General features: G+C 42.1%; 2 protein-coding genes and 1 long non-coding RNA gene across 6 annotated transcripts; 2 read left to right on the top strand and 1 right to left on the bottom strand.

Moving 5' to 3' along the window:
• Positions 1–44: 44 nt before the first annotated feature.
• On the top strand, positions 45–3,926 carry s100t (S100 calcium binding protein T). Of its 3 annotated transcripts, none has more exons than XM_005472673.4 (3): positions 45–1,219; positions 2,427–2,589; positions 2,689–3,926. In XM_005472673.4, exons 2-3 carry the CDS (start codon positions 2,428–2,430, stop codon positions 2,851–2,853), a joined length of 327 nt encoding a protein of 108 aa, XP_005472730.1. In that variant the 5' UTR covers positions 45–1,219; position 2,427; the 3' UTR covers positions 2,854–3,926. The 3 variants fall into 3 exon arrangements, with proteins under 3 accessions (XP_005472730.1, XP_005472729.1, XP_003451017.1); XM_005472672.4 differs by having other exon boundaries at positions 45–1,556; XM_003450969.5 differs by lacking the exon at positions 45–1,219 and having other exon boundaries at positions 1,564–2,589.
• Positions 3,767–27,870, bottom strand: chrnb2 (cholinergic receptor, nicotinic, beta 2). Of its 2 annotated transcripts, none has more exons than XM_019364909.2 (6): positions 18,083–18,410; positions 17,809–17,954; positions 17,043–17,087; positions 14,126–14,235; positions 10,104–11,232; positions 3,767–6,054 (listed from the first exon to the last, which is right to left on the bottom strand). In XM_019364909.2, exons 1-6 carry the CDS (start codon positions 18,156–18,158, stop codon positions 5,905–5,907), a joined length of 1,656 nt encoding a protein of 551 aa, XP_019220454.1. In that variant the 5' UTR covers positions 18,159–18,410; the 3' UTR covers positions 3,767–5,904. The 2 variants fall into 2 exon arrangements, with proteins under 2 accessions (XP_019220454.1, XP_003451016.1); XM_003450968.4 differs by lacking the exon at positions 18,083–18,410 and adding an exon at positions 27,521–27,870 and having other exon boundaries at positions 5,905–6,054.
• On the top strand, positions 14,242–22,942 carry LOC112848219 (uncharacterized). Its single transcript, XR_003222227.1, has 3 exons — positions 14,242–14,544; positions 20,650–20,768; positions 22,386–22,942. It is a non-coding gene; the product is annotated as an uncharacterized LOC112848219 (long non-coding RNA).
• Positions 27,871–27,989: the final 119 nt, after the last annotated feature.

Below are 27,989 nucleotides of genomic sequence, written 5' to 3'. Positions count from 1 at the left end.
TTCCTTTCTGCATATGCGGTAGTACTTTATAAGTGCAGTAGTTTCTCTGTCATGATTCGACATTGTCCCACAGGCACTAATCGAATCATGCCCACTCCTTTCCACAGATACCAGCAGCACTTGCTAAATATAGCTGTGACATCCCTGACTAGTCAAACTCAGCACCCTTTAGATGTATCACTTATTGCAACCTGATCCTGATTTACAGTCTACACTTCCTATTGTGCACCACCCTTCACTCGGCAACTCTATACATTCGGCATATACAAATGTGCACACACACACCGTGCTACCCCCTTACTGGCACAGTATAATGCTCCAAAGACTCATTAATGAGAAGATGCTTTACCATCACTGCACTTTAAAACATGATCTCTTCATATGAAAAGCTTTAATGTTTAATTTTAAGCACAAGCCTGTAGATTATTCATTCAGAAACGCAATTACTTTCATGCTCTTTGGCTCTCACCATTATCCAGATGTCTCCAAGTCCAGTGGATGCCTCACGCGAACTATTTAAAGTATGTTTCTGTTCCAGTTCTCTGTTCTCGGTTTTCTTCACGTGGTTTGTGCAAGGGTGGTGTGCAGCTTTAAAGGTGTCTTGAACTATTTCAAGAATGTTTGCTGTTCCTGTTCAAATACGTGTTTATTTGTGGTTTCTTGCCATGTAACGTATGGTGTGTTTTGAAGCCAAAGGTGTGAATAGGCTTGTGAAAGTGCTTGTGTGTGTGTGTGTCCTCGCATTGTCATGTTCTCCTTTGTGTGGGGATTTCTCTGCATGACTGCCAGGTGCCATGTCCCCATTCATCGGTGCTACTCTGATCCTTCGGATAATATAACAAGCATGAGCCCCCGCCACACCCCCCTCCTCCAGTGAACATCCTACCCCTACAATTAACCTAACAATGTTTTTGCTGCTTGAAACCGGGCACTTTTGGAAAGCTATGGAGTTATTCATCTTTGCCTTGGTATAGCAGTATTTTAAGCACTTCCTGCAAACCTTTCCTTTGTTTTGACATGAAGTACAAAGCGGTTGCACAACAGAGCAGCAGGGTAATCCACTATTTCAATAGCGACCTGTGACACGGTAAGCAATATGTCACTGTCACTGCACAACAGCCCATTGTGCCTGGAGCGCGCAGTTGGTCGAGCGAGTTTAGACAACGTATGAATATTTGGAAACAAATGGATCTTTTCTCCAGCACTTCTTCTCCTTTTGGTGAGTTTTCTTATTTCAGCACATTTGAGCACATTAGGGCAGGTTTGGCTTGTGGACATATTGTGAGTACCTCAATTTACCTTAAGTCTTTCTGTAGCTGCGTCCGGCTCTTATGTATGTCCAATTAGCGGATAGCAGGTGTCTCTGGCGTAAACAGAGAAGGTAGAGAGGAGAGGGGCGACAGGTGGAGGGGGTAGAGAAGGAGGAGTAAGGGGTAAGTGGGATGGGTGGAGTAAGGGATGTATTTAAGACGGAGTAGTCCTCATCCTCCTTAACAGTTGCTTTTACCTCCTCTCTTTGCACCTGAACAGCAGGCCAGCACTAATCCTCCACTCAGGTAAGAAACAGAGGGACAGATTTCAACTGTGTCTCCACATTTCTCTGTTGTCTTTTTTTTTCTAATTATGATTGCATACTGGTGCTGATGCAGCTAGTGCACGTCTGTTAGTTCATCACTTGTCGAGTACCTTCGTGTAGAGCAATAAGGACAGGGAGAACTTTCAGTTGATTCACTGATAAGTTATAAAAATCAATTTCACTGGTTAACTAGACCTCGGAAAGACAGAATGCAAAATGCATTTCTAGTCATTTTTACATCCTGCTGATTCGTTTTGGGAAATAAAATCTACGTGAAAACTACTTCAAGCCGTGATTGGCAATCAGGAAAAGTCTTCACAGTGCACAGGTGATACAGGTTCAAGAAAGGTAAGGACCTACACCTGTTTGTGGTGTTTTTTTGCTATCCGGTAGAGCTAAAGTAAAAGCCAGATCAGGTTGCCACTGTGTGTCCCCGTTACATCCTCTCCAGTGGATGGGCTTTTTAACCAGCTTAGAGTTTCACTCTTATCAGCTGGCTCACATGTCCGGCTGCTGCTGACTATGTCCGGACTCCCGGAGGTCCAAAAACCTTGGCAGAGCAGGATCTTTTTATCTGTGGCAAAATCTTATCAGGGCCAGGGGTAGGACACGATGAAGAAACTGTTAAGCTAGATAAGGTTTCTGTCCAAATACTGTGTGGAAAACTCATCTTACTCGAAAGCATATTTGCAAACACATTTAAGTGCAAAACAGAATGACAGACAGGCTTTTTTCACCTGACTTTTTTCCTCATTAGACTTCCATGCTTCCCCCACTGCTCGACAGAGCACGTGTACTGACATGAACTGTTCTTACTGTATCTTCAACCCACCCTTCTGTTCCTCTACAGAATGTCTTTGCCTAACTCCGAGAATGCTTCCACCCTGGAGAATGCCATGCAGCTCATGATCCAGACCTTCCATAAGTACTCTGGAAATGAAGGGGACAAATATACACTGAGCAAGGTTGAGCTCAAAGAAATGCTTACCAAAGAGCTTGGCAGCTATCTGGGGGTAAGAAAGCACATGTTCATACTTAGGAAGAGAAGATGCAAATGTAGATTATGTGTACAGAAAAGACATTGCTTTTGTTTTGTATCTTGATACATGCAGAACGCCCAGGATAAGGAAGCTGTGGAGAAGATTATGGGAGACCTGGATTCCAACAATGACGGAGAGGTAGATTTTACAGAGTTCATCATTTTGGTTGGAGCTCTCACTGTGGCCTGTAACGACTTCTTCCTGGAGTACAATGACAAGCAAGAGAAGAAGAAGTGAACACACCCTTCACCCAGCGTCTCCACTTAAAAATCCCACATGTTCCAGGGAGGAAGCACTTAAGGAGAAAGAGAAGGCCCATTTGGGACATCCTGTCATGGACCTCATGTGCACAAACACACAGACACACAAACAAACCTCTAATAGAGAAATAAATGTTGTGTTTTGTCCTCAATGTCCCTTGAATTCATTCAAACTGTAATATTACTGCAAAGTGAAAATCTTTAGCGTTTCAAGAGCCGTCATTCTTGAATATGTGAATATCTCTCTTTCTGCTCTTTTCGTGCATCTTGTCACACATTTAAGTTAAGGGATGCCCCCCCCTGGAAAAAAAATAAATGTGACCTTTACTCAAACAAGTTGGCTGTGCATTATTACAGCAGAGAACGAGTATGAACAAACAACGAGCACCAGGTGGCAGCAAGTGGTCCTCTGAATCCAGCGGTTTTGGTGCATTACTTCTAATTTGCATTGCCACATGGGTACAGCAGTTTATGCCAGAGGTGGATGGATGCAGACCAGAGATACTATGTGATATTTACGAAATACACATTCTAAGATGTTGTCATTAAGTCTTGCTAAGCGTAAGATATGAGAGACAGTTATTCCTGCTGTGGTGTGAATTATTCAAACTGGCTCTCTGCACTAAAAATGTCGGTTTATATGTGTAGATAAGAACTACCTACAGTCCTGTTTTCACAGTAGAATAATCAGAACCCAGAGTGACCTTGACAGGGCTTTAAACACATTATTGTTTAAAAGCCCTGCTTCCTAAGAGAAAAAAAAGTTCTGTGTGACTGAGTGTGTGTGCATTTTTGTTCATATAAAAAAGGAAGTTGCCAGCATCAGTATTAGAAAGCCAGGAAATGTTTCCTTCTTTCATGTGAAAACATGTCACGCAGACATACTTTGATTAATCTGAACCTACAACCTTTATTGGACTGGTTAAGGTGTGCACAGGAGCAGATTTTAGAGTCAGGAAGGGGAAGGTGAAAGATGGGAGAGCATAATGAGAGAGGAAGTGAGAGAGAAAGGAAGGAGAGTGGAAAGGTCAAAAAGAGAAAGAGAAGAGAGTGGACAGCAGCACTTTCTCCGTGTGGAGACATGCAGCCTACAGTTTTCACAGGTCTCTGATAGGCTTTTCACACTTGTTCGGGATCTGCCCGGGAACCCCGCGGGTAATCCCATCCGCCCTAGACACAGCAAGAGACGCCTTCCAGTCCCAAACTCAGTTGAGCTGCAGATTTGGTCACACGACTGCATAAAGCCAGGAAACCTGCAGCAAATGACAGTGACCAGGGAGATGGCCTTTTTCCAGAGGTTTATCGTTCCTTTCCATTGCACTAATAACAAGAGTCTTTTGTCTCTGCCTATCCTGCTTTTTTTCCCTCCTCAGCATTCATCCTTTCTGCTTCTGATTTTGCACAACTTAATGCCTTGCCAGGACTGCTTCATTGTTGCTCCTGTTGGCATTTTGCTCTTGTTTACTAAAAATTTAATTCCCCCCACCCCCACCCGACTGCATGTGTGCCTGAAAAGGCCTTTTGCATCTTCTTTGTTGTCAGGGATCCTGTGAAGATTGTGGAAATCTGCCACAAAATAGAATACGGCACTAATGACTGGAAGTTAGCTGTTGCTCTAAGTGGACTAAATGTCAGAAGTGAGCGCCCGTGGAAGACCAGATAAACAGAGCGGGACTGGAGAGAGGACAGCAGAGATTAATTGAAAGGGTGGAAGGGTGGGAGGGATACATACATGGTTATGCTCCTCTGAACACTGCATCTCACAGATGTACATGTGTACATATGTTCTGGACATTACATACATGAACAAAATCCACTGCAGAAATATATATTCAGGAGAGGAGAGGAGAGGAGAGGAGAGGAGAGGAGAGGAGAGGAGAGGAAAGGAGAGGAGAAAATGACGAGCGAATGAGGTTTCGTCCTGCTCTGATAACAGAAAATGAACAGTTGTGACATGACTTAATATCCATAAACCTCCCATCAATCCACCATGTTCCACCGCCCATCATATAGGAGGCCATATCCACACTCTTGGCTCAGATTCCTCATTTTCTCAGGAGCTAGACTCGTCTCAGTGCAGCTGTGCACTCTGGCACAGCAGGCTGCGGCTGTTCTCTACTTACTGTGCACAACAGTCTGAGCAGAAAACCGTCCATGCATAATCTATTACTTCATCCCTTTGACTTTTATGTAATAATGCAACCTGGCTCTTTCCGAAGTACAACTACCTTCTATATATTTTTCCTTCACAATCTGTTGCTTTTACACATATTGTGTTCATGTGCGCATCACAGGCTGTGTATTACAGTTTATATCACATTCTGGTTATATCTATACAATCATACAACACACCATAGTCTCTCTATTAGCATCACATCCTTGCATGATTTAACACATAGAGAAATCTTAATAATATATACTCAATGCTATACTGTGGTAAGCAGCTATGCTATGATAAAATATACTGAATCAGTTTACTGACATAGTGGATTTTTTTGGGGGGGGGGTAAAGTATAAGAACCTTGATATAAACTTCCCTTTCCTCTCTGATACTGACATCAGTCAACATTGTGAATAAGTAACGTCTGTCGTAGCTGAAGGCGGGTATGTCACGTGTCACTTAAGCAGTCAGTGTAATGCGGAAAGTGTTAACTAGCTGGCGTAAGGTTCAACAAGGAATAACTCGGAGAATCCTCACTCCCTGGCTGGCTGAAGAGGAAAGCAGGGAGGGACCTTTCCACCAGAAAGAGGAGGTCAGACCATTAAACATCTGGACAAAAAAAAATAACCAAAAACTTGCAGGTAAGAGTAAGATGGTGTTTTTCTTTATCTTCATAGGAGAAAAATCGTTTGTTGCAAAAATTGTTACTATAAAGGTAATGGATGTGATTGTTGTTTATTCCAGTTCTGGTTCCTGTACCATAGACACATTAAAACCCAGACCCACCCCCCGCCTCCGGCCCATGTCCTGCTGTGCTGATTGGTCGGGGAGCTGTCTGTCAGCGTGTTTGTGGTTGGGGGAAAATGGTCAACCTGGCATGTTGATGGTCTTGGCTGTGTAGTTCTGGAAGAGCGGCTGCAGGAACATGCCCATTGTGCCGAACACGCATACAAACACAAAGATCCACAGGAAGAGGCGGTCAATCACCATGGCAACATACTTCCAGTCCTCGCTCACCTGTGGTTGTGGAACAGGGTGAAGAGAAAGGTTAAGGTGAGCAGAATCCCACTCTCAAGTCCAGTCATGCTCATTATCATTCGACCTATCCCTCTGCTTTTAACTAGACACAACGTTAATGGAGGTGAAGTGTTAATGTGAATGGAGACTCGTTCTGCTACACAGCTCTGATGAGGTCTGACACGAGTCAAGGAGGAGGAGAAGGATGTAAGAGACTGGAGAGAGATGGAGGACGGAGAGAAACAGAGGGTGTTCTGACACTGTGACCCCTGTGATGATAACTTAAAGAGAGAGGGGAATGAATGATGAGCCATGCACTGCGCTGGGAATGGGAGGATTTTAAAGGTGATGGGATGGTAACTATATCAGTGATAGACAGAAATACTGCGGTTTATTAATTCCCATGTCAGACGCACGCTCAAATAAGATGCGGTCAGGACAAGACATAAAAAATAACACCCTCACTCTGCTGACTCGCTTCTTCTATTCCAGCTCTTTACCAGTTGTACTCTTTCTCTATGCACACGTCATGCTGCCGCTGCTGCTATAATTACATGTCTGTGTCGAATATTCAGAGGGTTACGATTGCATCACCAGATCTGTCTCCTTTGCTTCTGGCCTTTTGTACTAACCCCTGCATTTTAAATGGCAGTACTAAACAGCAGAGTCGCACAGCTCGGTCTTGACTATAACATGATATGGCACTGATCTGTGCCTCTCTGGATACTTATTATGGCTGGTAACATATGCGCATAAAAGAAGATTATTTATGGCAGGATTTCACTCGCACGGAGACATGATCATTTTTTTATGTTAATACACAGTTGAATCTGAGTAATAAATATGGAGGTATGTATTATCAGCCGATACTATTGGTGCTCATCTCACATTATCACAGACTATATTAGCATGCATGGTGTCAGAGCTGTAAGAAGCAGCAACACATCAAATACACTTTTTTAATGTCATTTGTTTTTGCCAAAATTGCTGTTTAAATTTACAGTATTACAATTTTTTAGGCCAGTTGAGTAGCACTAAATTAAAAGCTGCTGCTCAACAAATAAAGTAGACAAGCAGCACAAAAGCATTAATTTGGAGGTGTGTTTCTTTTCATAAGGAGACAGTGGTGATGCTAAGGGGTGGCCAGGGTTGGCTACAAACACAAGAATTAAAGGCTGGTCACCCCACACAGTGAAGCCCATTAAAGCTATGAACATGCTAATAAAACAGGAGTTAAATCAGTGACCTACATTTTTTAGGAGAGCTTTTTTGCTCAACCACTGATCTGCGGGCATTCCTCCTATATAGACGCACTTTAACAACCATTTTAGTTTTTTGCTCATTTAGATATGAATCCACAAGGTTTCTGTCCACATTGCAGCAAGGTGAGCAAATACTAGATGATTTAAGCCCCATCCCCGCAAAATAACCCAATGACCAATTTTCCAATACAATATAAGGCTATAATAAAAGGCTCTACTGTGTTCACCAGCTAATGGGTTACTATCATTTGGTTCTCGGTTAACAGTCAATTGTGGTTTTCGCCGAGATTTTTTAAATCAAAGAAAGTGTCTGATTAAAGTGCTAAAGTCAGCACAAACAGTAAAATTGCAGTCTTTAAAAGCAGGGCAGCTACAGTGGGATAATAACTATCTCTGAGTCTGTGATTACACAAAAAAAAGACAGATTTACTGAGAGGAATAAATTAATGTGGTGTTGCAATCACAGAAAACAGCAAAGGTGTGAGTGGACAGTTATCAGCTAATTAAAACTAACTGTCTAAACTATCTAAAAATAACATTTTTCCAGTTTTAAAAGCAAAGAAAAAGTTTTTTTAACATCAATAATGCCCAGGACAGTCTATGAGGAGAAGGAGGGCAAATTCACAGCTCAAAACAGAGTAAAAATGATTAGTCAGTGAATAATCTACAAACATTATACAGCATAAGGCTCAGGTTGACTGCAGGATTTATGCAGAGAAGAGCTGCTTTATTACAAAATGGGTCAGTGTGCAAACCTGAAACCTGTGTATGACAGATTTCAGGTTTGTACAGGTTTGTTAGCGATGAAGCGGACTCCTTCCACAGCTTCCTCAAAGAAAACAACATTTTCTCTTGTCCTGACCGATGCACATTTTAAGTTACTGTGTCATGCGTGTAAATGCACATTACTCTTGCTTTTTCTATGTGACACATAAGCCTACAGGTGTTTATTAAAGTCAAAGGAAAGACTGAGTCAGCGGCAGCTGTGGGCAATCAGGTTGTTAAAAAAATAGTAGATACTAAAAATGGGATTGGTTGGATTAGATACTCTTTTGCAAAAGTATTGATTCCAACAGGGCGGTCTTTGCCTCCTACAGATGGCACACAACTTTACACAGCTAGCACACAGCCCCTCCCCTGACTAGCGGCTGAATTACATGTTCACAACTCTGAACAACACTTTATAAGGAATATGGAGAGGTTGGTAAAGCTCCTGCTTCAACAACACTTAAGTATTAAACAATTATTATAAAAGTCAACTTGGCCAGTGAAGACATGAACTACTAGCAAATATTGGATGGCTACATTAGCCATGAGTTAAGTTATCATTTAAAGAAATAATAATAATTCAGTTGGTAGCTAGCGGCTACGGCTAATAATAATATGAATAATTTAAAAGCATCCATCCATCCACTTCTGCTTATCCTTTTCAGGGTCGCGGGGGGCGCTGGAGCCTATCCCAGCTGTCATAGGGCAAGAGGCAGGGTACACCCTGGACAGGTCGCCAGTCTGTCACAGGGCCAACACACAGGGACAGACAACCATTCACACTCACACCTAGTGACAATTTCGATTATCCAATTAACCTATCCCCAGAAGCTGCATGTCTTTGGACGGTGGGAGGAAGCTGGAGTACCCGGAGGGAACCCACGCAAACACGGGGAGAACATGCAAACTCCACACAGGAAGACCCCGGCCTGATGGTGGAATTGAACTCAGGACCTTCTTGCTGTGTGGCAACAGTGCTAACCACCGTGCCACCGTGATGCCCATTTAAAAAAAAAAATTTAAAAGTATAACAGAATTATTTTTTTTCTTAAAGTCAGACATTGAAGCAGAGAAAAATCTACCAGCAGTGGCACCCACCTTACCAGCTCAATTATATTTGCATTATGTTATATTTAAATTTTATTTTTGATATATAAATACAATTAAAATATGGTGCCAGGTGTGTTTTGCTCAGTTATGTTACTGTAAAGTACATATGTCGAGCAAAACATTGTTGTCGTTGACGTTATTATTTTTAATCTTTCCGATCTTTATTTTAAAAATGCCTCTAATTTATATTCTTTTTTTTCCTCTGTGGAATCAAATAGTTTAGTGGGCAGCAAACATGTTTCTTAAAAATCCTGAACAGCATTTTGTAAAATTCAGATATTGTTCAAATTTAAGTGAAATCTGAGTCCCATGAATAAGCTATTCATGGCAGACATGTCTGTTTATTCTATAATAGAGCCGATACTAAAGAGAGTTTAAAACAAATCCATTAATTCACATGATTTTTTATGTTGCACAGCTCTGTGTGCACAGTGCTGAGAGGCTCTTGTGTCCTCTGCAGTTTTCCTTGTGGCCCAGACGTCCCTGAAATACTGCCAATTACTCCTTAAATTATATTTCCTGTAACACAAACATAGCCTTTATGCATTTTGAATTACTGAAATACCAAAAATCAGAAATATGTTTCGCTCAATTTTGCACTCTGAGTAATTTCCCCATAAATTTATATACAATAAGAGCTCCTCAAAAACTATCGTCGACACATTTCAGCAGCAAAGAGAAAGTTTTTGATCCCAAAAGAGGGGTTTGCACTGATGCAGACAGTTAGCTAATCTGGTCCTAACTTATTTAATCTGTTTTCAACATAAAAATCTATATTGAGCAGCCGTCAAATGCTATTTTTGCAGTTACTATGATAATGAAGTTTATTAACCTGCTATAAAACATAAACAAATCTAGTGCAACACTATCAGCTCCAGGCTCTGATATGAAGCAACAGATAATACTCACACTCTGATCATCATCCTCACTCTTCATGTGATTAGCGATGAAGCGTACTCCTTCCACAGCTTCCTCAAAGCCTGGACAGGCTTGAGCCAGCAGGGCCTGGGTCAAAGCAGGACCTGCAGCTGCTTGCTTCCCTCTTGGAAGGTTTCCAGAGCCCCCTTCTCGACCTTCTCTGACTCTGTTTAGACCATCCATGGATCCCCCTCCTGCACCTCCCAGATCTCCTCCAAACTGTTTAACAGACGCGCGGTTCACATAGCACGTACAAGGGTCACTGTCCTCCTTGCCAAACACTGCTGTGGAGGTCCCCCCTCCATTCCCACCAGCATTTCCCAGCCCGAGCCCCACCATCAAGGCCCCTGCCTCTCCACTTCGACCACCCTCGCTCTGCTCCTGCGCCCTCCTCCTTTGACGCAGCCGCTGACGCTCGCAGCTGTTTCTCGGCTGGCGCATGAAGAGCAGGGCGGGAAGCTTGTTGAGGAACACCAGTTTAACCCAAGGGGGCATGGTGTGTGTGGTGGGAGAACGATGGTGCACATTCAGGACACATACACTGGTGACAATAGAGAAAGTGACCAGAACCATGGTGAACATCAGATACTTCCCCACCAGAGGAACATCCAGTGAAGTTGGTGGGACGATCTTGGAGATTAGCAGCAGGAACACGGTGAGAGCCAGCAGCACTGAGATGCAGAGTGTCATCTTCTCGCCACAGTCAGAGGGCAGGTAGAAGACCAGGATCGCCAGCGAGGTGATGAGCACACACGGGATGATGAGGTTGATAGTATAAAAAAGAGGCTTCCTGCGAATGATGAAGTCATATGTGATGTCCACGTAGGTAGGGTCAGCTGGGTTTTCATTTCGTCTGCCCGGCAGGGCGATGATGTCCCACTCTCCACTGGGGGTGAAGTCATCCATGCTGGCTACATCAGCGCGAAGCACCAGATCGATTTCAGTGCGGTCGTAGGTCCAGGAGCGGAAGCGCAGCGTGCAGTTCTGCTGGTCAAAGGGGAAGTGCTTGACCTCAATCTTACAGGCTGATTTATAGATTGCCGGGGGCAACCAGAAGATGCTGCCATCGTAAGACACCACTGCATTAGAGTAGAACGACACCTCGTACACCCCATCAGCACTAAGAGACAAGGTCAGAGAGGATAAAGACAAAAACAGGAGTCAGACATAAATCCAGATGCTGGTGTGATGATTTAAATAATAAAAGAGTATCATGAGGGGCCTTCCAGGCCTCTTGAATAGGGTAATGTGGTAGTGCTTTATCTTATTATGCAGCAGCTTCATTAGAGCTCAAGGACACACTAACGAATCTTGAAGTTATGGGTGTGACTTTTTGAGGTGTCTCTGGTTAGAAGAGTCAGAGACTCATTCTTATGTTAACACACAGAAGAAGGATAAGGAACCAAATGAATGTGAAGTCTAGGAAGAAGACATAATATTCAAGGCAATCTGGGCTCGATTAAGCAGCACATGTAAGCTACCAACTGTGAGTGTGTGTTCATGTCATCTTAAGATAATGGCAGAAAAATACATGCAGCAAGAATATTTTTAGCATGCAAAAGAGGAACCTGCACGAACACACAGCTGCACATTTTCAGCGCACTATGCAACGCTTCACCTTTTCTCCAAATTGAATAATAAAGTAAAAAGTGGTGTGGTAGTGGCATAAGCTGAGTTAATCCTCCAGTTTAAAGGACTGACAGTTGGACTCATTGGAGTCGTGGAGGATAACACCCCAACCTGGGGTACACAGGATTAACGGGATCACTTTTCCAGAGTTAGGTGGGTCAGGGATCTTATAATCTTTAGTCAAGTAAGGCCTGAAGCAGAGAAAGAGGAGAAGGCCAGACAGATCGCTGTGCTCTGATGAGCTGATTTACATACTGTAGGCTGACACTCAGTTTCCATTACATTAAGACCAGTGGTCCGCAACATCCCCATTCTCTCTCAGACATGCAGGAGAATCCTAATTAACAAAACATGCGGATGAAGTTTACACGTTAATCATTTTGTGTAATACATTACAGTGAAGCTTATTTGGGATGTTATCATTTATGTACTATGTATGTGATAGTACACTCATTTGCACATGAGTGGGCTGTATCAGGGATGGACAGGAGGAGGAGTACAGGAGTGTGGTGGACAGCTTTGTCGAGTGGTGTGAGCTAAACCACCTACAACTTAACATCACAAAGACAAAGGAACTGATTATGGACTTTAGGAAGCAGGCTCCTCCTCCTACCCCTGTCACCATCAGAGGGGCTGATGTGGAGATCGTTGAGGACTACTGGTACCTGGGGGTACACTTGGACTGTAAACTGGACTGGACCAAGAACACCAATGCTATCTTCAAAAAAGGGCAGAGTTGGCTTTTCCTACTGAGGCGGCTCAGGTCCTTCAATGTTGGTAGGAAAATGCTGACCATGTTCTATCACTCGGTGTTGGAGAGCGTCGTGTTCTTTGCAGCTGTGTGCTGGGGAAGTGGGGTGAAGACAGCTGATGCCAACAGGCTGAACAAACTGATTAGAAAGGCTGGTTCTGTCCTGGGTGTCAGACTTGAGAACCTGGAGGAGGTGTCTGAGAGGAGAATGGTAAAAAAGCTTCTTTCTCTCATGGACAACCCCTCCCACCCCATGCACGCCCCCATGATGGACCATCGGAGCAAACGCACCAAAAGAGTCATTGCCCCGAAATGCAGAACTGACCGCCACAGGAAATCCTTTGTACCGGTGGCAATAAGACTGTATAACTCTTCCTCACTCTGTAGGTGATTCTCCTGAGACTATTACCTATGTTATTCTGTTCCCTCCCAGACCGTGCAATATTACCCAAGAGTACTTATTGAATATTTGTTTCATCCCCCCATCATACGCTGCTACTCCCCTTATTCTATTGCACAATACTTTGTCACTTTCTAGAACCGCCTGCACTGATAGTTAAGTTATTTATTCACCAGGATATAGTTATATATATTACTTTGTTAGAGTTATCCGATACTATGTCTTGCACTATCCTACTGTATATTACTGTACACTATTCTTATTGTATATATTGTATATCTTATATCTATTTCATCTGTTCCTCTGTCTCTCCTGCTGCTTTGAGCATGTACATGACAAAAGAATTTCCCTCGGGATAAATAAAGTCGTTCTTATTTCTACCGCTCAGCTTGCCAACTTGTTAAATGTCCCCGGGGCCTAAAAAAATTTGTATTTAGTTACCACAAACCACAAATTAATCGACACATAAAAATGTATTATGTAGCATGTCAGCACAGGAGTACTGGATGGTTTCTGCAATGCAGCTGATGGGACATGAACTATGCACAGATGGTAGGGACAGGAATAAGGCTGAAAGTCATTAAATTCCCAGCAGAAAAGTTTTGGTCTGGAGGTGCATAATAGGCTAAGTCAACCATGCACACCCTGAAGACTTTTCATAAGGTAATCTGTTCTCAATAGCAGAATTAAAAGTGATGGCTGCATATTTGTATGACAGTGTAGAAGTAATTTCAAATCCTTCCATTGGTGCTAGATAGAGGTGCTACATTAAAAGAGAGGCAATGTTAATTATCTAGACTCTCAGTGAGCGCATCAAATAAGCTTCATATATTTTACAAGTGGAAAAGACAGAAGACGACAGAAGTTTGCATTCTTGTGGAACGACTGTGTGCACTGGCTCATCACTGCATATGCAGATGTATGCAGTGCAGATGACTCGTTCTTTACATGGCACAAAATGAGTAGATAACAGTGGATATATTCAGCCCTGTGTGGCAAACCTGAATGCATTGCACATTTCAACTTGTAATCCGGTGGAAGCTTATAAAAAAATGATCTGTTTGTACAACTTTGTGCAAAAGACCAACACGTTGTGGATCATCTTGGTCATTTCACCAGCGCAGTTTTTTTCCAAGAACTGTATGTACTTTCATGGTGCAGTGTATGCATTATTAGTTTGTATCTTGTGAAGGCTTTACGAAGTGAGGACAGGAGGGCGAGAGAGTGACTCACTTGTTGTAAAGCACCACGTCAGGCAGCCAGATGTGTTTGGAGGGCAGCCTGACCTTCATCATTCCATCAAACTCCTCAGGGACCCAAGTCAGACGATAGTCCTGCCACTCCTAAAGGCCAATAAAAACACAACGCTTAGTCACTCATCTGCCAACCACACAGCAGGAAATGACATCTTGAGAGAAGAAGGTGTGTCTGTTTGTCTTTTTGTGTTCGTCACTCAGTCACTGGTCAACATGACATGTTGCAATAAAGATAAGCCGGAGGTACGTTCTGTGCTATCTGCCCAACCTGCACCTTCATCACACTTCTACCATTAGCCAGAGTAACACTCATGTCTGTCCTGACCCTGAATGGTCTTTAAAACACACCCGGCCGCAAACCACTCAGCATGATTATAATGCAGCAGCTGTTCCCAGGTATGTGTGTGTGGGTGCATGTGAATGGATCAGCAGACATCTGAGTCCTCTGTGCAACTTTGTGTAAAAGACAAACATTATCTTGTTTTCCATGTTGTGGATCAGACTTTGACATTGCCACGCTGAAGCCTCTGTGACCTGTTACAGCAGTTCTATATGTGGTATAACCAGGTTGCAGCTGTATTGCTCATGCTAGACTTCCTCTGTAACTGTGGTGCATTGTGGTCATTACAGTTTGTCTCGGCTCACGACAGCTGTCCTTGGCCCTCCTATTTTCTGATGGCAAAGAATCCATAGAGCACTGATGGTGATTCTATGCTCCGTTACACGTCATAAATCCTAATCTGGCTCATGTGTGTGTCTGTCTATGTGCCAGTGTGTGACAACCGTACTTATGACTGCTTTATATGAAAAAGTTACATATATACATACATATATATATAAATATCCCTCTCACTCCTCGATGGTGTGGTATGCATGTGTTCCTCAAGCACCAGAGACCTGGGAGTTGTTGTGTGCAGTATCTTAGCTGTTCCTAGGACTGCGCCCTTCTGGACAGAGACCTCTGATGTTGTGCCTGGAATTTGTTGGAGCCAGTCTTGCAGTTTCTGGCTTGACGCTCCTAATCCTTCTATTAAAACTGGGACAACTTTAGCCTTTACCTTCCACATCTGCTCCAGTTGTTCCTCCAGCCCCTGGCAATTCTCTCTTCTCTATTCTCTGGCTCCTTCTTTCTGATGTTGCTGTCCGGTGGGAACACCGCACCTATCACAACTGTGGTCTTCTGTTCCTTGTGAACCACCACTATGTCTGGTTGGTTAGCCAGCAGCTGCTTGTCTGTCTGGAACTTGAAATCCCACAGGACCTTAGCCTGTTGGGTTTTTTTTTACCCACCTTTGGTGGTGTCTCCCATCGGGACTTGGGAAACAGATGTTCCTATACACTATCCCAGCCACTTGGTTGTATCTTTCAGTGTATGCTGTCCCATATATTCCATGTCCACATGCCCACTTCTCATCAATATGTCCTTTTCCCTCAACACCTGACGTATGGCTTTAGTTATCTGTCTTTTGTTCCAAATATATACACCATCAACAGTGGCCACATTATACAATTTTCTAAATAGAAGAATTTCATTGAGTATACAAGCTCATCCTAGCATGGCTGAGTCTTTCTGAAGGAAAGATGGGGAAGGGTTCACCACTCCTAGTAAGACTATGTGGCCAAATAGTTTTACAATATAAAATATTTTTGTGCAGAATTTAAATAATTAGTGGAATTCATCATCTACAGTAGATCAAATCAATGAAAGATTCAGAGAATCTGAGGGAAATCTCTATACTCAGGGGACAAGGCCAAAAAACAGTATTATGTAATATTCACTGCACTGACTCCACTGCAGACATATTTAAAAAAGATCCAGAAAAAAAATGGCTTCTCTGGACGAGAGCTCACTTAAGATAAGAAGAGTAAGGCTAAAGAAAAATATCCTCTGATCTAAAAAAAAAAAAAACAACTAAATTTAAAACTCTTTTGGGAAATTAATGTGCATCCCTAGAGCTACAGAAATAGATTACAGTCCCTGCTGCTCATCAGCTCATCACAGTTAAAATTTTTCAGTGAAACAAAGAGTTTAAATCATTGGATTCTTTTTTTTTATTAAGATTTATTTACGCCACATCTTTGCCGTTTTTATCACTTTCATGTTTTTTTTCTAAGTTTTTAGGTTTGTGAATCTCACCTTAAGCCATTCTTTGGTCATTTGTCTCAATATCTAGAATATGTTTATGTTGGTGAATAAATTATTAGGTATTAAGCCCAAATATCTATATACCTCAGCTATAAGGGGTCACGTATGACTTTACAGAACATCATTGAAAATCACAACATTAACGCAGAAACATGAGTTCAGCTTCAGAAATGTCTTTCTGTACATTTCTCACTCTCTGGTGAATTCCTGTCTCTTATTTTTCTTCTTCTCGATTTTGTGTTTTTGAGCACGAGCACTGTTTCATGTCTCTCTTCACCAGTCCTGTCAGCTTTTGTCTGAACTGAAGCTCTACATGATTGCTGGCAGGGTTATACTCAGCTATCCAGAACCAGCGACAACACGGAAAAGAAAAATGTATCTTTCCACCCCAGTAACTGCATCCGTGAATCGTGTAGTACTGGTGTGATAACACTTCAGGAATTTGATTATCCAATGTAATTCATCACGTACAGTAGTATATTTTAGAGAGAGGAATCTTCAGTGTGTGTGTGTGTTTGTGTTTATCTAAGTCACATTTATGACTACCGTCCAAGTCCCTCGCGGTTTGTGATTCACGTCCACTGACCTAGCTGTGACACTGTGAAATCTAAGAAAAAAACACACCTAAAAATAAATATTTACTCATTGTTTTCTCTGCATTTCACTAAGCTTTCTGCCTTCTCTTTTTCCGTGTAGCATAATGTTGGGTGCGCAGTGATTAGATCAGATGAGGAGTCAAAAGTCTCACCTGTGTTAGCCAGACATTGGTGGTCATCACCTGCTCTCGTTCATGCTGCAATGGAACACATTCACATTAAAAGCTGTAGTTTTATTGCATGAAATTATTCAGACGCGGCTCTTTGTTATTTGTATGAAAAAGACTCGATGAGGATGAGATGTCCTGATTTGTAGTATGTTTAAACAGGGTCAAGCTTCAGAAAACATCCTTCAAACTCTGTGTCCCAGTTTTGTAATAGGGGGAAAATAAATGTTGTTTTCAAGCTGAGGCCAAAGATAACCCTAATGATGTCTTCAAGATTAATTTCTCTTTAGAGAGCTCCTCCCGCGCCACAGAATGAATTCTGTAACTGCTTTTATATATGCTGGCTAGAACTCATCACTATAAATCATCTTTATGTGCAACATCGGCCGTGCAGCCGTTAAATTTACAACGAAAAAATAAAAAAAACAAATAAACCTGAGCAGAGAATTTCAGCCTCGAGACAAAAGCAATGTTACCCTTTGTCTGAGGCTTGTTTGCAGTCGTGGAGAGTAACAAGTACAAGCAAGTATTCCCACAATATTAAAATACTGCTCAGTTTAGCTGGTTTGTCTGTGATTATGTTTAATTTGAGTTTTAAATCAAGATTCCGGCATTTAGGTTTCCAGGAGGAAAAACAGAAATCTAAATTAATCACCATTGTTTATGTTGTTTGTTCTATTATCCAAATTAAATCCTGAAAATCACATTAAATCATGCACACAGATTCAGTCCCAGACATGTCCATACTCACAACACTAATGAGTTGGGCCAAAGACACCATCAGCTGCACAGTAACCAGCTCGGAGCCGTTAGTCGCGGGACGGATCAGTTTGTTATAATGCGCTGGGTTTAGGAGATGCTCCACCAACCGCTCCTCTGTGTCTGCCCCAAGGCCGCCTGTAATGAGAGCGCATTATCATCATTGTGTGGCTCTATCAGGAGGCATGAAAGTTGCAGGCATCTGTGTCTCACTTGGCCTTATTTAAAAGGTGTTTTATCAAATTAGATTTGCAATACAAACATACTGGAGCTTGAAGTCTGTGGTGCCGCTGTTTGTCGTAGGCGCTTCTGTTGAGAGCCGCGCGGCCTGAACCATGACATTGCTCATCACCGGCGGCTGGAGGACGTCAGCACACCTCAATGCATAGATCTTACGAGATCTGACATCACGAGAATGAGTCAACCACTCTGGATGTCTCTATCACTCTCCTTCCTGTCTCTATCACACTCTTCGTCCCGCTGCTCTGTCTCTATGTATTCTCCTCTGCCCTGTTGCACTTCTCCCCAACTGCCACTCTTTTGTAGCTCTGGGTTATTTTCACTCAGTCTCTCGCGTCCCTTCCCCTGTCTCTTCCCCCTCCCATCCCTCCATCTGTAGCAGACTGTAGTCTTATCTGTGTGAGTGGTTGAATTTAGGCAGAGCTGTCACAACACCACACACAGGAGGGGAGGGTTTTCCGTTTTTTTTTTTCACTGAGAGAGTGATGCACTGAGAAAAACAACTGTTCTGCACCTCCTGCTTCCTTCCTCATTCCCTCCTGCTTTTCACTCCCTGTCTCTCCGGCATCTGCTCATCCCTGCGCTGCGTCTTTTCACCCTCACGCTCTACCCCTGAAGATAAACACAGGCTGCTCACTGTACCGATGTTGTCATACTCTCTTTTAAAGGCCGTTAACATTGCAGGAAAACAAACGTGTGAAAGCTGATGTAGGTAAAATTATTTCTTTTTAATGAACACAATGATATTAAAAAGTATACAAAGAGCTCAGACTCTCAATTTCTCTATGAATCTGCACAAAAATACATCAAATTTGAATTAATTAACAACTGTTAGAGTTCAGTTGGTACAGCTGAAAAGATTTCAGTCATTTTGTTTTAAAAAATTGTACTTTAGCGCAGATAGAGATAAACATTTTCCCAGACAGGACGGTGTTTATTACCCATAGCAGGAATCAATGAAAATAAAAGAACCGTTTTATACAGGGCTATGGAGGAATGGAAGTCACTGCCAACAGAGATAACATAAAAAACTACTAAAACTGTATTTAGAAAACTTTAAAACAATATTTATTTGGTCTGATTTTAATGCTTGCAATGCAACGTGTGAGCTCCAAAGATAAATTAAAATACAGAAATGGAAAGAAGACGTACCAAACTTCATCTGAATGTTTCCGAGCTCCTCTGTGACACTCTGTCCTCCTCCTCTATTTATCCCCTGCTCTCCACCGCTCCCCTCCCCTCCCTCTTTGCCCTGTAGCGCTGCTGTGTTCACTGAACAGGAATGATAGCCTCTATCGCTGGATCAATAAGGACTATTCATACCCCGTGACCTCTCAACGCAATCCCTCGCTCCCACATCCCCTATTTTTTAATCTTCTGCTCTTTCTCTGTCATCACATTTTCCTTAACACTTTTACCATCTTTTCATCATCGCAGTCAGCCCATATTTTCTTCTCCCATCCTGTTTGTTATCTCCATCTCGCTGTCGCTGACAGCCAGTGTACATTTATCGCCCATTCCTTCGCTAAATCAGCATCATCGATACAAGTCCTGTCAGCATGAGTGTTGTACTGTGTTTATTGTGCACAAGTGCTGGCTTTTTTTTTTCTATGTGTGCATGTGTGTCGTTTTGTGGACACACATTCATCAGGGAAATAAGCATTGCTGTCTGTATCAGAACCATATGAGTAATGTATATTATTCCCGGAAGCACAAGGCAATAACACTGTCGGATGAGACAGGAAGCCAGACTGGCAGAGGGGAAAAAAAAGAAGAGCACAGTTCATTCAACCATGCTCATGAGTGTAAATGAAAGATTTCTGCTTATTATAAAAGTACTGTGTAGTAAAATAGACAAAATGTAATTAATTATCTTAAAGCATCTTTGCACTTAAAAACGCAAAAGTCTTAAGCCCCTCATTTCTTTGTATTTTGCTTCAATAGAGCCAGACTTTCTTGTAATTTTTAAAGCACTCATGAGCAAAAGTTCTCCAGGCTTTCTGAAGATCTTTCAAAGTTTCTCTTTGAACATCGGCTGCTTTTTCATTTTAGTCCAGTCCTTATACCTGACCATTTTTAGAAGATGTTTTTTTACATTTATTAAGCCACTTAACACTGACCTAAAAATGATCATCACTATGTGCAGAGGAGCCTGGAGAACCTTTCCTGAAGATTGGCTAAGAGAGTTCAGGCTGTGTTTAAGAATAAAGGTATTCATACCAAATATTGATTTTCAAGCTTATTAATTTGTACTGTTTTTGCCTCATGTACTTAATTTCCATTTATGTTTGCATGCATTTTAATAAATCATTACACCTATTTGCCTTTTTCTCAAAAAAATATAAAAAAATCAGACGCAGCTGAAAACGTTTTTATGTGTTTGCTCCACTGCCGACCAATCTGACGGCAGTACCTTAAACATAACACCTGAGAGATGATTGAATTTGATATAAATTCATATTTTATATTCTCTAAAAAAAAAAAAGTCCCTTGGTCAAAGCTGATCAAAGATGACAAAGACTAACTTTGCAAGCCAAAAAAGTTCAAGGCCAAAAGGATTCAGTCAAAAAACCCTAAAATGTTTTTTATGCAGATCTGGCATCAGTTGAAGTTCTATTTTTTTCAAGAATACGATGACTCATAAAAGATGACCAAAATCCCAAAATGCACGACATCAGACTCAAGGTCATACATGGAAGGACAATCAATGAGGTAAGCACTTCAGGGGACTTCAGGGGAGGAGCATGCACATGTACACAGACAGACAGACAGACAGACAGACAGATAGATAGCGCAACACTTTCAGCACGCCATGTTTTACCACTTCTTCATGAACTACAGCATTTACTATAGAAATAGCTTAAAATAACTAAACAAAAATGAGCATGGGCTCAGGACACCAATGTTTTATGGCACTGCAACTAATCAGGCAGAAAGATTCATTTTTTCTTATCTCGTTTTTTTTTATGCAAAACTACGCACACACTCGAGCCTGCTCACTGTGCGAACACACTAACTCGGCCGCTCATCTTCAACACTGAAATAATGCTACTAACCACAGACTGATGTGCCTCTCTCTCCACATGCTAAAGGCTGAACTGAGGGGCTCTAATGTTGCTGGTAGTTCAGGTGGCTTTATATTTGTTTTGCAGAGCAGATATTGCAAACTTAATGCGACATTATGAATATTTCAGCAGGGCTCCCCATTAGACCCGTAAGCTAGGGAAGTTGCACATCACCATGCACATGCAAACACACAAACACACACACACTTCCATGACAGGAGGACCGGAAGAGACAAGATGGTAGCCATTAGGTCAGATTGCTTTATAGCTATGTCTGCCCCTTCAATCCTCTCGTCCTTAAAAATAGCCATTAATCTTAGCGTGCTGACGGACCTTTTGTGTCCCCAACAACTTGTTTATAAAATCTTTACTTTTGACAGCATCTGTTTATAATTTCCAATGCTGCTTAGAGACTAGAGTACACGCTGTAGAGACAAACGTGCAGAAAATGAAGGCGAGGCGAGATCTAAATTGAATTATCCCACTAAGACTGTTACAGTGATGATCTCTATTTATACAGCTCGCTCAAATGAGAAAAGGTTGGAGGGAAACTGGGGTCATTTTCTGCCCTCCTTTCTGTCGACGGCTAAAGAGGCTTTTTGGCTGCAGCTGAAACCTTTTATGCTGAAATATTCTTAAGTCAATAATGGAGAGATCCACTGATGTACTGGCAACACCCAATTGGCTCTGTAGTGGCCATAGAACTGAGATATTAATATTGATCCTCCATCTAGTTGCAATATCAGAGCACAAAAACAGAGCCATTCCACTGTGGGCTAACTGCAGCCTGAAGCTTTATTGTCTTTCCACGCTGCGCACAAAGATGTAAAGTCAGTCGAGTTTGTTGTGTTTTAATAACCACAGAGGTTTTTCTTTTTTTATAGAAAGCACTGACAAATCACTCCAGCATGTTGTTCTATTATTAGAGCTGAAATGTTCGTTGATACATTTAATATTTGATCATCGCATGTTATTCATTTTAAAAAACAGCTTTTTTTAAAGGAATTTTTTTCAACCTTTTATTTAATAGATCCACGGATATGGCAAAGACCATGATCATGATTTATTTTTGACCAGCGTTTAAATCTTAGTTATATGGTTAGATCAGTGACTGACTTTGTAAACATGCAGTAATGAATAAGGAGACACGTTTCAAAACAAGTGACAAAGCGTGCACAGTATTTGCTGTTGCTTCACGGTGTGACGTCTTGAAACCAGATTGTTTCTAGAGCTGATTTAATTTGACCAAAACCTCTCTTTGCAGGATCCTGGCTTGAGCTAAAGGAAACCTGCCAGGACTTGGCTGCGAGCGTGTTTGGATTTTAGGGAGGGGCAACAATGCACCACTATAACGAGCCATTACTACACGGCGGGATTTGGTGTAAACAACACGCCTTCATATTGTTTGTGACCTTAACATCTGAACATCTGAGCGTTGCTGCAGAACGTTTTGTCCTTAGCTGACTGGAACGGCACATGGTGTGGTCTCCTGCTGGTGTAGCCCATCTGTTTAAGGTTTGACGTGTTGTGAGTTCAGAGATATTCTCCTGCGTATCTTGGTGGTAATTGCATTACAAGCTTATATTGTGTTATTGTAGGGTCTTTACCTTAGAATATAAAGTGGCTTGAGGCCACTTTATATTCTATATATAATAAAACTGAATTTAATTGAATCAACAAGTATTTATTTGAGTTACTCTTGCCTTCCCATCAGTTCAAACCAGTCTGGGAATTCTCCTCTGACATCAAGAAGGCTCTTGATGCAGCTCATGGTATATTTTCTTTACAGAACTTTCTCTGTAAAGTCTAGGGATAGTTATGTGGGAAAATCCCAGCAGATCACCAGTTTCTGAAGACCTGAGACGAGCCTGTCTGACACCAACAACCACGCCACATTCAAAGGCACTTAAATCACCTTTCTTCCTCATTCCGATGCTCAGTTTGAACTTCAGCAGGTCGTCTTGACCGTGTCTACATGCGAGCTATAACAAGCAGCTGAACAGGTGTGCTTAATAAAGAGGTGAGTGCATGTCACAAAACAAAACAGAAACATGATAACAGCTGTTTTGTTTCATTGATTTTGTTTTTATAATCACTGGAAGTCAAAATTATAATCTGACATAAATTCAATTATTTACCCAAGAAACATTTTTTAATCTGAGTTCATTTTTAAACATTAATTTTTAAACAAATTAGTTGGATCCTGGATAAATACTAAGAGAAAACCATGCACAGATCAACACAGCTATTTAATTTGTTGACAAATTTCAGACAAATGTGTCCATGTATCATGGATACATAGATATACAGCCATATTTAGATTTATAGATAGACTGTTGTTGCTACAAATGCCATAAATATTCTAGCTATATGCTACAGCTATTAAAATGACATCTTAGGTTTGAATATTTCTAATATATAGGTGCATGAGTGATATTAGCTCAGTGAAGCACTGGGACAAAACAGAATATATTGCTGCTGTGGGAAGTGTTTCATTCATTTTGAAGTCACATCAAGGGAAATTTGAGGAGAATATGCTAAAATAGTTTAGAATAATGAAGGCTGAAAAGCTTCGCCGTCAGAGGCTGCAGTTTAACTCATCCAGAAATCATACTGTAAATAAACAGTAATAGCTTTCATTTGTTTATTAAAACGCATGGAGCTCAGCTGCTGGATGACAGGATATGGCCTTCTAACAGCGGTGCCTATTTCAGGGGCTGCAATAAAATGCATCACTTGAAATGCATTATGCCTCTCGTCGCAGCTATTATTTGCACTGTCGTTTAGATACTCATAAATCGCGAGGCCACGGTTGCACCAGGTCAGCGCCTGCAGCAAAAATGTGCCCATGAATAGATAACAAGAAGAGGACTGACTGCAAAAATGATTCCACATAACTCTTGATGTCGCATTTTGTTGATGTTAAAGTCTTTATCTGTAGAAGCATCATTTGCTACTAGAACACTGTCACTATTACAGCATTAGTTACTAGAAGATTAAAACGTTTTGATCTTTTATACTTGATTTTATTGAAAGAAGGTGTGAGTTATCTTGAATACACTTCTACAAAAAGCTGTATCAGTGCAAGGTAAGCACAGACCTGCCACGATTTAAGTCCACCTTTATTTTTTTTAATATTCTTAGACAAGGTCAGATTTAAAACTCTTAACTTTCCAAACGTCTCTTATCTGCCTCTTCTTCTCTCCTGCTTAAGTTTCTATTAAACCTCTGTGCTCTCCCTTTGCTTCCCTTTAATCTCCCGGGCCACACTGCTGTGTGCTGCTGCTGCTGCTGCTACTACCGCTGCACATTCATTCACATAAACACACACACACAATCTTGCACAAATCACACATGAGAGCACAGGGTTTTACACATGGAATCACGCACACTCTCACATGCGAGTGCAGGCCCGTGCGGTGAATGCGCTGCACATTTTTTAATCACAGATGCTGCCCCTACCCGCTGATCTGATCCTGTTGCTGCTGTGTATTGGGAGTCAGTCCAACGAGATAGAGACAGAGAAAATAAGCAAGCGAGATAAAGCGCGGAAAGAGAAAGCGAGGGCGCGCGAGACGATAGGACGGCTGCTGTCATGTGAACAATGAGATGCTGCAAAGATCAGATGAGGAAAATCAGTGCACCAAAAAAACCAAAAAACAAAAAGTGATGACAGACTAAAGTAAAGGAGCAGAACTTTCTAGATTGTAGTGCTAGCACAGAGATGATTTGCTGATGTGCATTCACACATAGCAGAGGACTACCGTTGCAGCGTATGCATGCACTTATTAAAATGTCTTTTAAGATGCAGGGACTGGGGGTGTTGTAGAAAAACTAATTTAAGTACACTTTACATCTCTGGCTGATGAGAGTGTCGCAGACTCTGCTCCATATCCAGTAACCCCTGCATTAGGTCAGCTCAGCCCCACAGACTCTTTTTATTATGCATGGCCTGTTGGGGAAATGACAAGAGACATCCTCCTCACAGAGCGAGATGGCCAAATCCTCACGGCAGCCTCTTAGACAGGTGGTGAAATGTCCTTGAGCGTCCTTGCACAGCCACTCAATACAAGACTCCTCTGTGTGTGTGTGTGTGTGTGTGTGTGTGTGTGTGTGTGTGGATGCTTATGTAAGTAAATGATGCCGTGGCTCTGGAGGTGTAAACCTATGACTTTTCTCCTCTTCATTCGATCACCACCTTTTTTTTATGCCGGCTATTTTTGTTGAGGAGATGCAGGGATTCTCTCACGTCTCTTGTCTTCTTCGCCTCTTATATGACATGAACATTACAATCAAGCACAAACGTGAATAAATAAGAACACAGAAATCAACACGTAAGCCTCAAACTAGGCAAAGGTTGTGTTTCCTAAGTATTTAACATTTGTGTGTTTTTGCTTGCTCGCTTGTAGGAAACTTCTTAAATGCCTTATAAGCTCCAGGTGTGTGTGTGTGTGTGTGTGTGTGTGTGTGTGTGTGTGTGTGTGTTTATATGTGCCCAGTGTGCGTTTTTCTTCAAACATGTGTTTGCGTGTGCTTGTGTGTGGACAGAGTTTATAGTCTCTGAGGATGATGCTAATCAGATTTTCTCCCTTAAGGGAAGATGACTCATTAGTACTCCACAGCTTATGAGGCTCCTTAAAGTGATATTTCATGTTGGCATTTTCTTTTTAGTGCAAACACCTCTGTTTGAACCGAATATAGGGCAAGAATTGAATATTGTGCAAATTTACACCAGCTTCATACAAAAAAGCATGCCCTTTTGACATTTGATATTTTAATAATTAGCTCTATTTAGCCTTTTATTGGCATTTAGCTTGTTAGATTTTCACTGGAACTCATTATTTTCACTATAAAACAAAGTCTGTTAAATGACATGAATGTTACTCCTGATATTTTTTTGATTATTTTCATGTTCTTTAGTTATCTTCATTTGATTGTATGTCTCTAAAAACTTTAGATTGTGTATTTTGGCTAACAAAATCGAGCAGTTTCCATGCTGCTATTTTTACCAAAACCAAACACGATGTATGTTTGCTGTGTGTGCGGTGGGGACGTCTGCAACCGGTGCTTGATGTGATAAGTGGTAGGTTAATGCCAGTTGAAGCACTTTATCTCGTACTATCTGTCTTCGTCATTTCCTCTGGATGCAGCGTGATGAACTATGGGTGTAAAGCTGTCTTTTTTTGGGGTGGGTGTAAAAGAGGAGTCAAAGCAGCATGTTGTCGCCCTTGGTGATGATGAACGGTTAGTCAGTGCAAGGCAGATGGCCAAGCGTGTGCGCGAGTGGACAGAGGTGTGTGCTGTGTGTGTTGCTGCACAGGCAGTCTTTTGCTCTGAGCTGCTGAGCTGGCCTCTGCTCTATCCTCTGCTGTAGATAGGTTACAAAATCTTAAGGCAGTCATAATTCAGCCACTGAGCGGATGTGTTGGAGCGACACCAAAATAAAGCCAACTTACAGAGGTAAAATATGTCCAAACAACCTAACAGCTTACAGTATTTACTTTAAATGTGCTGCGAGAGCCATAAATAAGATAACCACCCAATGCATGCGCCCCATAACAATAAGTTTATCCATCTAAGCTGTTGTGCAAACACAGAAGGCTTTTCCTGTGCAGCCTGATGACACATCATTTGCCCTTTGATGACAGGAAGGAGAAGTTGTTTTAGCCCAACATGCCTCTTATTAACCTGCCCACTCAATGCAAGACCTCAGTGTTAATGAGAGAGAAGAGTGAGTGATAAGATAATTTATTTCTCTCTCAATTAATTAGAAGGAATATGCTAACTGATGCCACGGTGGTTTAGCTGTTGCAGGAGGCTGGTAAATTTCTCATGTGTATGTTTATCACATGCAACTGTTTTATTTTCAGTAGAAAAGATTATAAGTTTGATTTAAGTCTTTTAATACGTACCATTTTCATCTGATCTACCAAAATGTGACTAACTCTCGCACACTCAACACTGAAATAGCAGTAATTCCATAGGAGAACATCACACACGTCCCTAAACGCATTATATTAAGCCCAGCAGAATCTCAGGTTAAATATATCTTGTATCTTATATGCTTACGATGCAAGTATTTTCCCCCTTTACACTTGCTAATGTATTTTCATTGTGCTCTATGGAGTGGGTAATATTTCTCCACTACATCATTCCGTCGCGCTCGCTGCTGTTTCTAAAGAAAGATGGTGACACAGCAGTGAAAGAGTCGCTTTCTCCACCTCTGCCTCTCCCGAGCGTCTAACCAGTCCTTTTTTTTATTGCATTCTCTCCTTCATTACTTGGAAGAAACCTTTTCGGATTCCCTTAATGCACAGACGCGCGGTGTTTTATTGCCCTATGAGGGTGACGCACAAGAGCTTCGATGGAGCCATTATGTGGACAAGGTAGGCTACTCACCTCCCGCAATGGCGAGGAGAGCCAGCAGCAGCAGCGGCAGCCAGCCGTCCATCGTCAAACGTGCGTCCGAGCGCGCTCCGAGCCCGGAAAGGTGTTCACCGGGATGGAGAGGCCACCTCAAGCACGCCCGCAGTGTTAACTCCCTCTCCTCCTCACGACCCAAACCTCTCTTTACTGTCTACCTGTCATGGTGACGTCAGGGCTTTCCGGCGGTCCACACTCCTTCCTTTTCAGGGGAAAATATAAATATCTCGGCGGAGCCAGGTAAGCTCTGCGCTCGGTCGAGTTGTGTTGGCTGTCCGTGCTGAACGTTGCTCAGCGATGCGACGCGCTGGAGAGGCGGGGGCGGGTGTGTGGGGGGGGGCGCGGAGGAGCAGGGTGGGGGAGACGGGAGGAGAGGATGTGGCATACCTCTGAGACTCCGTATCTCAGTTAGAGATGCCGGTGTGTTCCCCGCACAAAGTCACAC

The sequence above is a fragment of the Oreochromis niloticus genome, linkage group LG11 (assembly GCF_001858045.2).
Source record: "Oreochromis niloticus isolate F11D_XX linkage group LG11, O_niloticus_UMD_NMBU, whole genome shotgun sequence".
In the NCBI taxonomy this organism is placed as follows: Eukaryota; Metazoa; Chordata; class Actinopteri; order Cichliformes; family Cichlidae; genus Oreochromis; species Oreochromis niloticus.
The sequence above is the reverse complement of the archived record's forward strand: the minus strand, read 5'-3'. Positions and strand labels throughout refer to the sequence as shown.

Excerpts from the sequence above, each read along its gene's own strand:
- chrnb2 (XM_019364909.2), bottom strand. The coding sequence starts at position 18,158 with ATGTCATGGTTCAGGCCGCGCGGCTCTCAACAGAAGCGCCTACGACAA. Across the intron at positions 11,233-14,125 it reads GACGTGGTGCTTTACAACAA|TGCTGATGGGGTGTACGAGG; the intron begins GTGAGTCACTCT and ends CTTGTCTCTTAG. Across the intron at positions 6,055-10,103 it reads GTGAGGATGATGATCAGAGT|GTGAGCGAGGACTGGAAGTA; the intron begins GTGAGTATTATC and ends CCACAACCACAG.
- s100t (XM_005472673.4), top strand. The coding sequence starts at position 2,428 with ATGTCTTTGCCTAACTCCGAGAATGCTTCCACCCTGGAGAATGCCATG. Across the intron at positions 2,590-2,688 it reads AGCTTGGCAGCTATCTGGGG|AACGCCCAGGATAAGGAAGC; the intron begins GTAAGAAAGCAC and ends TGATACATGCAG.